Source organism: Eublepharis macularius, chromosome 4 (assembly GCF_028583425.1).
Source record: "Eublepharis macularius isolate TG4126 chromosome 4, MPM_Emac_v1.0, whole genome shotgun sequence".
Lineage (NCBI taxonomy): Eukaryota > Metazoa > Chordata > Lepidosauria > Squamata > Eublepharidae > Eublepharis > Eublepharis macularius.
The window spans coordinates 165,720,085-165,733,702 of record NC_072793.1 but is presented as its reverse complement, the minus strand read 5'-3'; the positions used below and the strand labels follow the sequence as shown (position 1 = coordinate 165,733,702).

At 41.4% G+C, this 13,618-nt stretch overlaps 1 protein-coding gene across 1 annotated transcript in view; it reads right to left on the bottom strand.

Moving 5' to 3' along the window:
- The window catches only part of LOC129329363 (complement C4-A-like), an 81,242-nt gene that overhangs the window by 28,148 nt on the left and 39,476 nt on the right, over positions 1-13,618 (bottom strand). Inside the window, exons 22-26 of the mRNA XM_054978901.1 lie at positions 5,727-5,778; positions 3,687-3,776; positions 2,586-2,789; positions 1,596-1,671; positions 946-1,099 (exon numbers count right to left, since the gene is read on the bottom strand). Coding sequence (XP_054834876.1) covers positions 946-1,099; positions 1,596-1,671; positions 2,586-2,789; positions 3,687-3,776; positions 5,727-5,778 — 576 coding nt within the window. The remainder of the gene's footprint in view (positions 1-945; positions 1,100-1,595; positions 1,672-2,585; positions 2,790-3,686; positions 3,777-5,726; positions 5,779-13,618) is intronic.

Below are 13,618 nucleotides of genomic sequence, written 5' to 3'. Positions count from 1 at the left end.
GGAATTTTAGTGAGGTTACTGTCTTAGGTCGTGTTACCACTCCAGCAGGCTAGTAAAGAGCCTTGCGTGGTCTTAGGACTCCCAGTGGGACAATTTGGAGAGTAGAAGCAGTAGGAGGCAGAGTATATGCTTAATAATAATATTATAACATTCAATTTATATACCGTTCTTCAAAACAACTTAACGCCCACTCAGAGTGGTTTACAAAGTATGCCATTATTATCCCCACAACAGCAAACATCCAGTGAGGTGGGTGGGGCTGAGAGAGCTCCTAGAAGCTGTGACTGACTCAAGGTCACCCAGCTGGCTTCAAGTGGAGGAGTGGGGAAATCAAACCCGGTTCTCCAGATTACACTCCCATGCTCTTAACCACTACACCAAACTGGCTCTCCCTCTGCATTTCTTCTACTGCTGGTTAACTGGTTCTACTTCTACTTAACTGGCTTTCTTCTACGTTTCTTCTACTACTTCGTCATGTTCCCCCTTGCCCCCAAACAGTGATAAACATGTCTGGGAATTCCAGCTGAGAAAAAAAGCCGAGTGGAGAGAGAGGGAAAGAAGAAAGCGTGCACATATCAGCTGTTCCCTCCACCCTGCAAAACCACACTCACTCCCAACCTCTGCTGCTTTTCAGCAGAGAAGTAACAGCAGCCGTTCCCAGATCAATGTTTACTGCCATGCGTAGATCAGCGCTTTGAAGTGACCATTGACTTCTCACTACACTACCCTTGATCCGTCGTCTAAAGGCCGAGAAGCAATATTCACTGCCCACTCTTTGCCTTAGTACCCAGAGAAGCTGTTGATGGCCTTTTGGTTCCCATTTGGACACACGATTCTATGAACATAGGCACCCAGTTAGGCAGCATACAACTTAAGTAAATGCACCATGGCACACCATGGCAAATGGGAACAGTGGGCCATCACAAGAGCGGTATGAGAGCTCACATGCAGTCGGACGGTGACGGGTGCTTGTTCCTGGAAGGAGCCATCAGCCTTTTGCTTTCTCAGCAGCCATTGCACTGACTCTCGGATCCCGTCTTCATCCACGGCCTGGTATTCATGGGCCAGAGAAAAAATCTTGACTACAAAAGCTGTCACCCTGAAAGCAATTCAAGAAAGGGGTGGTTGGCAGGGCTGGAGATGCGCCGTCAGATACTCCAGTAATTATTGATTTGTGACCTCTGTAGGCCATCCCCCATTCCAAAATCCCATGAGATAAGTCAGAGGGCCAAGCTAGAAGGGACGAATTACACTTGAGTGATTGAGAGGAGTGCAAGTGAACAAGGAGGAATACACGTGAGTCTGTTCACTTGCCATTCAAGTGTAATTCATCACTTCTAGCCTGGCCCAGAGAGAGAGCCAGAGATTTGCCTGAGGCCACCCAGTCACCTTTACGACTGGGTAGAGATTTGAACCCGGGCCTGCCAACAAATCCTATGCTCTGGACACTTTATCAATCCTGCCATGAAAATGCAGATTATTGATCTCTGCTGGTGGAACCCAGTGGCTTCAGGGGCAGGATTCATCCTAAGAACCAAATTTGCTCCAGTCTCTCAGAGGTCTCTGTGGAAACCGGGTCACTCATTGGGTCTTACCAAGTACTCCCGGGAAGGCTGGAAAAAACCCCATAGGACCCGTCCGTTTTCCGGAAAGTGAGCATTCGCTCGTAGCCTGTGGAGGGAGAGACAACAGAGCATCTGGAACCATGTATTCCTGCTCTCTGTCTGAAAGACAGGACCATGGCCCTTTGCTCCCTCTTGGCAAGATCTTTGCTTTGATAGCATTCATTTTATCTGGGTTTTTATATTGTCAATTCAGAGGCTCTACATGGAGCATAAAGACAAACACAATACATGATAGGAACAGAGAACTGCTGAAGGTCTTTTCTTGGAGCAAAGTTTTGCATTACGATGGGGTTTCCCCCAATCTGCCTCTGAAGCAGTCCCATGCCATGCTGCTGGGAACTCATTTCCTAAGCACATATGATCCCAAATTGGATTGTTACTGCAGTGAGGGGGAGGCTTCACCGCCCCCCCCCCAGGGTGTTATTGGTGCACAGTGCCCTGGAGCCATTTTGGGTTGTGAAAATGGCACGAGAGGAGAGGCGCTTAAACTCCGTCTCCCCCTGTGCTGAGGTCTCAGTACAAACTGGAGCTCTGTACACTTGGCATACGACTGAGTGCTTCAAAGTCAGGTTGGGGAATCCCAGCACAACACAACAAATATTGTAATGTGCAATTCAACCACCCAGATCAATGCCTCTAGGATGCTCCTAAACAGGGCAGGAAGGGGACAGCCACCTCTATTGTTTGTTTCCAACATCTTTTACTCAGAGGCAAGCTGCATCCAAACTCAAAAGTTCTGTTCTTAATTGCTATGTTGATTGGTTATTCCCCACATTTAATAGTTATGACAGCTACTAACCACTGACAGGCACAACCGCTGGGAACACACCTAGTCATTTTTAAGAACACAAATGTTCTACAGGATCCACATTTATCTACTCAGCAACCCGCACGCTACAGTTTTCTATGTCCACCACTTTAAGTACCGTCCTCGTGTACCCCAATTTGCATCCTAGTCACCTATGCGTAGATTTTCCAGAGCTTGTTGCTTGCTATCTGCTTTCAGCTTGCTCCACTGCTCTGTCTTGTCCAGGTAGTGCATGGCATAGATTGCCGGAGCCAATTTTACCAATGTTTGTTCCGCACACCCAGATGGAACATGTAGCAATTTCGACACACCCTCTGGGGACAGAGAATTCTCTAGGGTGTCAACTGGCACTGAACCTGCACAAAGAACAGGAGATAACAGTTAGGGGGGGAATGATGAATAGGATATTATATATAGGAATATGCTGGGAAAGACACCATCCAAAATACAGTATAAAACCATGTCCAGGTATTGTATATCGAGATTGCAAAACTGTGGTTTGGATCCTATCTAGATTTCCTTGAATGCAAGGAGGGGAGTGGTTTTTGGTGAACCCCCTTCCTCAGGAGACCTCCCATTCTTCTCCCTCGCCAAGTTTTTCTTTGGGGAGCAGTATTTGGGGGGACAGTTTGATCTACAAAGGAGGAGGAAAATCAGTGAAAATTGCCCCCCTCCCATGCCCACAGAAATCTAGAAGGGGTCCGGGCTAGTCATTATCAAGGCATTCAAATAAGAAATCCTGTAGTTCTATGATGAAATTTCTGCTCTCAAAGCTAAACACAGATGTAACTGCAAGAAAAATCCCCGCTACTTTTTTTTTTTGAAAGAGGAAATTCTGCAATGTAGAAACGGCATGAAGGAGAGAAAGAAGGTATGAACTCTTCTCCTTCCTCTGGCTTTTCCTTCAAAACTTCACCTCTTCTCAACTACTTTTCCTTCTTCTCTGGTATTGCATATCCATGCTTGATATGTTATTGGAGCTCTAGGATGAGGGAAAGCTGATGGGTGGACATTTTTCCAGGAGTTTTTTGAAGGCCTAGAGGACTTCTTGGATAAGAACAGTGAAGAGACAAACCCAAGCCCCCTTACAGAATTATAAGTTACCAGAATTCTTTAACAGGAGAATTACTCTTAGCAAAATGGTAGGGAAAATACAATCTCCTTCATTTGAAACCACGCCTTAAAAGCTGACAATCAAAGAATTACAGACAAAGCAAGTTCCAGGTTCAAAAACTCCTGAGTTGCTCTCCTACCTGTCAAACGAACATTCATCTTGAAGTCCCCATCAGGAATGACATTGGAGGGCACCTCTCCTGAAATCTCCTCAGTTCTAGTAAGTCCATCTGTCCCAAAAGAGAGGGAAAGAGTGATATATTAGCTTCTTTCTACTCCAACCTAATTGGCTCTGCACCCTTTCTAAGAACTTAGAAACCTTAGATTTCCAATTTCCCTGCCCTGCCCTAGCTACTGCTACCCTGAAAAAAATCTGGTATTCCAGGCCATAGTCCTTCAGAAACTTCCAGAAATTCTTAGAAGAGCTGTGTGCTCCTGCAGCTCCCATCCATTCGTTGTGGGGCTTGCCTATAAAAAGTGGATGATGGAATAGGCAGGACACCAAGGCCCTGAGCCTGCCTGTTTAAGAGGTATGGGGAGGGGGTTAGAAGAAAGATGACAAAGGGCCATTGTGATAGAGTTGTCTCAAGACTGAAGAAGGAAGGGGAAGGACATTCTGGCTTCTATTAATAAAAGCAACTGGGAGGTTCACTGGTTACCCCCCAGTGAAGAACACTAAGGCAAACGGAAGACAGTCTGGCCTCAGCCAAAGGATTTGCCCCCATCAGCTTATTTGGGAGGCAAAAACAGGATATTGTATAATATATAAATAATAGAAGTTTACAAACTTATGAATGGCGTGGAGAGAATCCTTTGCCTGGAGGCAATCATCACTTCAAAACAGGTTTCATAAGAGGTTTATATGAGTTCACAAATGATGGGTCTACAGCAGGTATTAAACATTAATAATGTTTTTAAATGTATTATTTAATGTTTTTAAATGTTTTTAATCATGTTTGTATTTGTTATCCGCCCTGAGCCTGCGAAAGCGGGGAGGGCGGAATATAAATATAATAAATTAAATTAAAATTAAAATTAAAAATGGAGCCTCCACACACAGAGGAAGTATACTTCTGTGCTAGATGTGGGGGATTAACAGCATGAATTGGCAATCTTCCACCTGGTCTATGAGCTCCTCAGAAGCAACAGCTTGGGTAGAAGAGTTCTTCATGGTCTAATTAAGCAAGGCAAGGCAGGTTATTTTTTCCTCCCAAAGCTTTTCTGTTACTCCCTGAAATTTTCTTCTCAGGTGGGACAAATTAGGAAGGTGTTAAAATTAGGGAAGGAAGTTGGTGGAGGGCATCTGTGCAAGACTGCCACCGAGAACTGTGCACTGCTTTACATTTTGAAACATGCAGAGAACATGATTGTAATTGACTAGGAATGTGCAGCTTCATACAGGAGAGGAAAAGAGTGCAAGTCTCATTCTGTACTATAGCCAGGCCTAAGAGACCTTACACTCCAAAAATACCACATATTCCAATTGATTGTTTCAGTCTCTGGGCACCCATGGCCTGTGAAATCTAGACCAGAGAGCAACACACATCAAGAAGCATTGCTTTCCACACCCATTCCCAGGGCCCCTGTAGAGGAAACAGCTGAAAGAAATCAGGGGAGGGCAAGTCCACCACCATGCCCCTAAAATGGCTCCATTAGGCCAGTCGGAGGAGGTACAAAGGGAATGCCTTCCCAACTGGCTCTGGATTATGATGAGTTTGGGCATATTGCAACTGCATAGTTTCTCCCAGGGCTTTTTTTCAGGGGGAATGCAAGGGAATGGAGTTCCGGAACCTCTTGAAAATGGTCACATGGCTGGTGGCCCCGCCCCCTGATCTCCAGACAGAGGGCAGTTTAGATTGCCCTCCGCACCACGCGGAAAGCAAGCTCAACTGCCCTCTGTCTGGAGATCAGGGGGCGGGGCCGCCAGCCATGTGACCATTTTCGCCGAGGGCAACCCACTGAGTTCCACCACCTCTTTTCCCAGAAAAAAGCCCTGGTTTCTCCCAATAGTCTTATTTTGTTTTCACTTCTGAATTTTAAAATGCTTGTTTTCTGCCTTAACTGTAACAGACAGGATGAAATAAAACCATTTAAAAATGTAAAGCTAAAACACGGAAAGTTTGAACTGTGTTGTGCTCCCTACCCTCAGGAACTGAATTCATCTTCGTTTTCTTTCCTACCTGAGTTATCCAAAGGGATGGTAAACTCCTCCAACTGAACGGCACCTTCTCTCTGTGAACAGGAAAGAGATGGAGCATATATGGGTGAGTTAGCACCAATAGGACAGCCAGTGGTGCATGATGGGTAATGAGTGGGGCTTGGCTGGAGGACAGCTGCCTTGAAATCCCTACTCTGCTATGAAACTCTATCACACATGTGATAGAGGAAGGTCGCTAGGGGCCATCTTGCCAGTATGGACCATTTATCCCCCTCGGTCACTATATCAGAGAGATTATCTGCTGAGTAACATGAACCCATGAAGCTGCCTTAGACCGAGTCAGAACATTGGTCCATCCAAGTCAGTACTGTCTGCTGGTAGCACTTCTTCAGCATCTCAGGTGGAGGCCTTTTACACCACCAATGACCAAATCCCTTTTAAACTGGAAATGCTGGGAATTGAACCGGGGACCTTCTTCATGCTAAGCAGATACTCTGCCACTGAGCCACAGACCTTCTTTGTCATTCTAACCTACCTTACACAGTTGTCATGCATAGCCCCTATATGTTATCCTAAGCTCCTTACACAAAGGGAGGACATGAAAGTGCTTATTAGTAACAAAAATAGCTCCTTCTAATACCAAACTTGATGGGCATTCAGTAAATTGGTCCATCCACAGACTAGAAAGGGGTTTCTACATCCTTGAAAAACACCCCAGATATGCAGAAAATATTACTTCGTAAATGTTTTTAAAAAGAACATCTCCATCAGCCTTATGAAGACCCAGTATGGTCACTGCCCTCCAAGAACAATACATTACTGAAGACAGCTGAGTATCACTTTAAAAATCATCATAATAAGGAGACTAGACAGAGAAATTAGCTGGCCCAATGCAAAGTAGCATATAGTATCTTGCAGAGGTTTAGGGAAATTCACCATTTGTTTATTTCCTCCCCCCCCCCAATGCCTTGTGCACCACATTTTTTAATCACAGCAGTGCTGCTGCTACAGTAGTAGTAGTGTCATGGGGATACAGATTTATTTATTTACTTATTTATTTATGTCATTTGTAGTCCGCCTTTCTCACTGAGTCTCAAGGCGGATTACACAGTATGAGATTAGTACCAGGGCCGGCGCACCTATTAAGGTCAGGTAGGCGGTGGCTGCAGGCGCGGGGTGCCGGAGGGAGCACTGGAGGAGGCGCGGCAGGTGGGAGCGCGCGCCACAAAGCACCAGCCTCCTATCCCTCCCACCCTGCGCCGCTGCCGCCACCAGCACAAGCCCCCGGCCAGGCGCAGCCACCGCGGGCAGGCATCTGCGGCGGTGCAGACAACCGAGCGGGAGAGCTCGGAGGCCGCCCGCTGCAGCAATCGGGCCGGCGGCGGCGCACGCTCCCGTGATGATGTCACGCACGACGTCATCACGCAGGCTGCTGTGCGCGTGCGCGCTCATGCGCGCGCAGGGGTGGCCGGCCGGCCAGCCGCGAGCGCGGCAGACCCTTGTGCCGCCCCTGATTAGTACAATCAGTATCAAGTACATTTCCATACAGTATCAAGGACATTTCCATAAACAATTCCATAGAGTAAATAGATACAAGTTTACAAAGACATAGCATTAGCAAGAATCCAATACAGAGTAGAAGAATGCTGAAAGAGAACATAATCAATTTTAGGACTGACAGATAATATATAGCACTGGTAGTACATAGGAGCACATATTTAAAACCACAGATAATATGCAAGGCAACATGGTGAAGTCTATAGTCCCTAACGCATTAGTGAAGCATCTGAGACCCCCTCCCTACAATACAGTCCTCCTAGCTGAGTAAAAAGCCTTTTTGAATAATTTGGTTTTGCATCATTTGTGGAAAGCCAGGAGAGTGGGGGCTCTCCTGACCTCCTCAGGCAGGCTGTTCCACAGGGTCGAGGCCACCACAGAGAATGCCCATTTACGGGCTGCTGTTGATTTCACCCCTGGGCAGGCCGGCACCTGCAGGACACCCTGTTCAGATGAGCGAAGCTGCTGTGGAGGGACATAGGGAGGGAGGCGGTCCCGTAGGTACGCTGCATCAGAACATGCTCTAATTATACATATGTATTCTAGTGAACTTTGTATCACCTTTATTGTAGTTTGTTAGCAGGTTATGTAAAACACAGTTGTTCCTTTTATCTTTTGACAACCGACTAAAAGTAGTTGGACAAAGGTAGATTAATGATTCTTTTATTCCTCAAATGGACCACTAATAATCTGGTCATCTAACTCTTTGACAACTCTTAAAGATTTATAGAGCTTATTGTGCAGGTGAACAAGAATGTCATTCTTGGATCTAGCAGAACGTCACATGATTGAAAAATCTGAAGAATCAGCTAAATCTAGGACCAATCGTATTTTTATGTTATTGTTACAGGCAAAAGATCTTAGAGATGTCTTTATAGATAGCACATGTCAATTAGTAGAAAAGGCATCACCCAGATAAGAAACTGGCATTTGATGAGGAAATTTCATGTGGATGATTTAGGTGAGAAATGTGTGTGTGTGTATTGAAAATCCAGTGCATTTCATAGTGGACTGAGTATGATCTGATTTTAAATCATTCTCAGCTTTAATTGAGAAATGTTAAGAGATTTACTTTTTATTGCATGCATATGTTTTTGATCTACTGGTCTCATTTTAATAAGCGTTTCTATTTTAGTATCTTGCTTAATTAAAAAGATCACAGTTTATTTCAATAAAGAATAAAGATTAAACTCTAAAAGAAGTCTCTGTGTGCCTTGATGGAAAGAGTTAAACAAGAAGAACTCATACAAAATAAATTGTACCGAGAGGCAGGTTCTCTATAAAAGAGATTTCTGCTTTCAGACCTTAGCTGAAGATTTCTGAGATTACCCAGATTTTGCCAGATATTAATCTCAGAATTGAACATCTTAGAGGTGTGGCTCAATCAACCATCCTCCCTGCTAATTCTGGGAGACTAGAAGTGGCCACACATGGGGGCGTGGCGTCGGAGCCTTCGGGTATGGACGCACATTGAAAGATCTCTGTCTCCTTCCTCCCTGTAAACCCTGGAAAACAGCTGATATCGCTTACCCTGCATTATATATTTGAGAAAGAAGACGCAGAGGGAAAAGAAGATCTATCTAAAATCAGCAAGAAATTTGCAGCAGCTCTTTTACAGCACAACTCAAACTATGCCTCAGGAACACAGCAAGGCCGAGCTATCCAAAATGGCCGACAGGAAACTTGTAGAAACAAATGCAGCAGCAAAAACTAATAACCACTCCCTCGAGGCACAGTTTGCAAAATTTGAAGAGAACCTGCTCAAGCAAATGACGCTGCTCATCCAACCGCTATCTACACAATTAACAGAAATCAAATTAGAACTTCAAAAGACAAATCAAACAGCTGAAAGTGCTATGGAACTTAGTATCATGTCTCAAAGAGACGTAAGAGAAATATATAATAAACTAGAACAGCAGGAGGAAAGAATTCTTCACCTGGAAGTATCAGCTCGTTACAGAAATCTCAAGCTCCGTGGGATTGAAGTGTCCCTTATAGAAAATGAAAATATAATCAGAACATTAACACCTTGGCTATCTAAGCTGCTGGGCATTAAGGAAGGCACAAGCCAACTCATAACAAAAGCTTATCGCATCGGATCTTTAAGCCAGCAGAAAAAAAGAAATATGCCGAGAGATATCATTATTGAAGTACCAGATACTAACATCAGGAAGAAAATAATCAATGAAGCAAGATCCAAAGGCTTTCTATTATTCAATAACACCCAGATACAAGTATACAGTGACCTGCCTAATGAAGTTCTCTTAAAGAGAAAAGAACTTAAACCCACAACCGAGACTTTGAGGAGAGCAAAAGTACAATACAAATGGTGGAATTACACGAAACTACTGGTCTATCACAAAGGACATCGTCTTATTGCTTCGGACTACGACTCTGCAGCATCAATGTTAAATGAACTGAACTTAGAAGAACCGATGGAAACAAGCAAACCAAGTCAAAAAAGAAAATTTTCTCAGTCAACATCTTCATCCCCTTAGAAGGGAAGTAAAATTTCAGTAAGAGACAATTGATTTAGACACTTAGCCACAATGCTAAAATTTAAGGGAAGCGTTATCATAATACTCTTTATTGAAGATTCAAAACGGGGTAAGAAAGGGAGGGGGGAGTTCGGTCCTTTCAATGTAACTCCTTTTTTAGTTAAGCCCGGTAAGTTTTGGTATATACCAAACTAGTGTGTGAATAGAACACACTAGCTAAAAGGGCTTTGGGGAACAAATCTATTATTTTTGTGCAGTTTGTAACAACTGGCCAGGGGATTTGTGGGAGGGAAAGGATTAGAAATAGATCTCCCATTATTGTGATCTTAGAGCTAATCAACCAAGAGTTCCGTGGGAGGGAAAGATAAGATAACTAGAGAAAGGGGAAAGGGAAACATCAAGGGAGGGGGAGAAATTTGTAAAGCTCATTTGTATTGCTAATTCAGACTTAAAGGGCAAAGTTGGGTGGGTTAGGGAGGAGGAGGGAATAGAAAGGAAGAGAGAGGTGGGAAAGGAGGGGGGAAAGGGGGAAAATTAAACGAAATAAGTTGATTTATCTAAACAAAGGATATAAGAAAACAGAACAGAGTAAGGAGTTAGAGAAAAGGAGTGGACAGCTAGGGAAAATCAAATAAATCCTTCTATATTACATTCAAACTACTTAGTGTGAAACTACAACACTGCAAAAAAGAGGGAAAGAAAAGGGTAAGAGGTCAGTGGAAAGGAAATCAAACAATTTATTTTCAATAACTATTTGAAGTGTGAATAAAACACTTCACTAATAGAATCATTTCTCTTATTTTATTTTGGCCTATTTTTGTCTTAAAATAAACAAAAGAGAGAAAAGAGAAAGAGGCAAAGCTTAGAAACGTTCAAGGGTAATTGCTAAGTTATATAAAGCTGAATTCATTGTTCAAGTTAATAAAAATCTCCATAAGTTATAAACACAGAAAATCATTTAACTTTTACTTGTTTAAATTTACTTGATACCTGTACCAAAGAACACTCTAAAGATTATTTATAGATCCTATTGATATAGTCACTACTGCAGCAATCTGTGATCTCTTCAGACAAGGTTAGAAGGGAAAGTATATACACAAGTCAAAATAAAACTTTTCAAGTGAACAGGAATTTACTAATCTATTAAAACCTTTAATACTAAGTATCCACAATTCATCTTAGCTACTAAAGATCCTTCATATAAAGCTAGCAAGTTCTTCTATAAATTGAATCCTACCAAACAGTACAAAACTACTACCTATAAATTAATTGCCATAATTGGAAGAAAATTGATTGGGGGGAGAAATACCACATCATCATTTAATTAAACCCTTATTCTTGATTTTATCAATCTACCTTGAGATAGTGCTATTACCAAATAATTAATTAAAATACATTTTAAAAAGAGGGGGGGAATTCATCTGAACAATTCATTAGATTCAATATGTCATCAAATATTAAAATCACCTCTTTTAATGTTCGTGGTCTAGGTAACCCCATTAAAAGAAAACGCATTTTGGCAAACTTAGCTAAAACAAGGTCAGACATCATCTTTCTTCAAGAAACACATCTCCACCCCATAAATAGTCAAAATCTAAAAGCAAGCTGGATACACCTTCAATACCATGCAAAAGGCACTTCTAAGGCGAGGGGAGTAGCTATCCTAATCTCTAGAACCATTTCTTTTCAACATCAAAGCACATTAAGTGATCCCAAAGGGAGATTCATTTTTGTAAAGGGCAAAATAGGATCACAAACTTACACCCTAGCTTCAATTTACGCCCCAAATTCAAATCAAATTGCGTTCTTGGAAGACAGTTTAAACAAATTGACTTCTTTTCAGGAAGGTGAACTGATCTTGGGAGGAGACCTGAACTACACAGTAAACCCAAAATTAGACAGATCCAAACCTAAAAACAAAAAATGTAAAAAAGAAACTTCAAATACTAAGCTAGCAAAGCTTCTAGACAATAACTTTCTAACAGATGTATGGAGACATTTACACGGTATAGAAAAGGATTTCACATACTATTCATCTAAATATAACATCTATACTAGAATAGATTACATTCTAATTTCCAATACAGCAATAAATAGGCTACTTTCCTCTGAAATAGGTAATATCACCATATCAGACCATGCCTGGACTAGTTGTACACTGATGGCCACCCAAGACACATTGAAACAAAGGCATTGGTCATTCAATAAATTACTCATTAACAACCAAAATGCTATCAAAGAAATTAGCAATAACATTGAGCTGGCTATAAAAGAAAACACAACAGATGATGTTAATTCATGCATCGTGTGGGATACAATTAAAGCAGTTACTAGGGGCCATATCATTTCTTTATCATCACAACTAAATAAGAAGAGAAATGTCATGAAACAGGAATTAATAGAAAACATCAAAGCACTAGAACTCAAGCACAAAAAAACTGGTAGCAAACAGACATATAAAAAGTTATTGATTCAGCGTAAATTATTAGAAACCTTAGAAACTAACAAAATTTTGAAAAATCTCCAATATGTTAAGCAAAACTACTGGTATAACAATCCGAAATCATTGAGGTTACTATCATATAAAATAAAAGAAAAAAAATCATCCAATATCATTAAACAGATATATGATAAAAATGGGAAACTACAATTCAAAACAAAAGAAATTCTTGATACTTTTGTCAATTATTATAAACAACTTTATTCATCTAAAATACCAAATGAAGAGAAAATTACACATTTCTTAAAATCACTCAAGAATTTAAAACAATTGGATGACGAACACCGTTTACTCTTAAACAGCCCCATCACACGTCAAGAAATACTTGATGTTATTAAATCACTCAAAAATAACAAAACTCCAGGACCTGATGGCTACCCATCAGAATTTTATAAAAAGTTTGCCACACTAATTGCTACTCCACTAATGCATGCTTGCAACACAGTTTTAAATACTGGACAAATACCCCCATCATGGCTCACTGCAACGATCATAGTAATCCCTAAACCAGGTAAAGACTCAACTAAAACAACTTCTTACAGACCTATTTCATTACTAAATCAAGATTATAAAATTTTTACAGCTATACTAACTAAAAGGTTGAATTCATTTATTACACATTACATACACCAAGATCAATCAGGTTTCATTCCAAACAGAGATTTAACTAATAACATCTATAAGACACTCAACTTAATTTCACACAGTCAAAAAAAACAGTTAGAATCAATATTTCTATCTTTGGACATAGAGAAAGCGTTTGATTCTTTAGAAATATCATACTTAAAACAAGTTTTACACTGCATGGGATTTGGAGAGACATTCCTCAAAATAATAAATGCTATATACTCACAAGCAACTGCCCAAATAACAATTAACAATCATCTATCCCACAAAATACTAATCCAAAGAGGCACGAGACAAGGGTGTCCACTCTCACCAATCTTATTTGCGTTGGCTATCGAACCGTTGGCTATAGCTATTAGGGAAGACCCCAAAATACAAGGAATTAACATAGAGAACAATCAATATAAATTAAGCCTTTTTGCCGATGACATGGTTGTATATATTACAAATCCCATAGATTCTCTATACCCACTCCAAAATAAACTACTGGAATTCGGCTCAATTTCGGGCCTTACAGTCAATCAATCCAAGTCACAGCTCTTTCCAATATTTCTCCACGCAAACACTGTTACACATATCAAACAATCTAGTCAGTACCACTGGAACCATAAGCAAATGTCATATTTAGGCATAACCATCCCTAATAACCTTAACCAATTGATGGAACTAAACCACATCAAAACAATCAACCAAATTAAAGCAGATCTACATAAATGGGGAAGGATTACACCC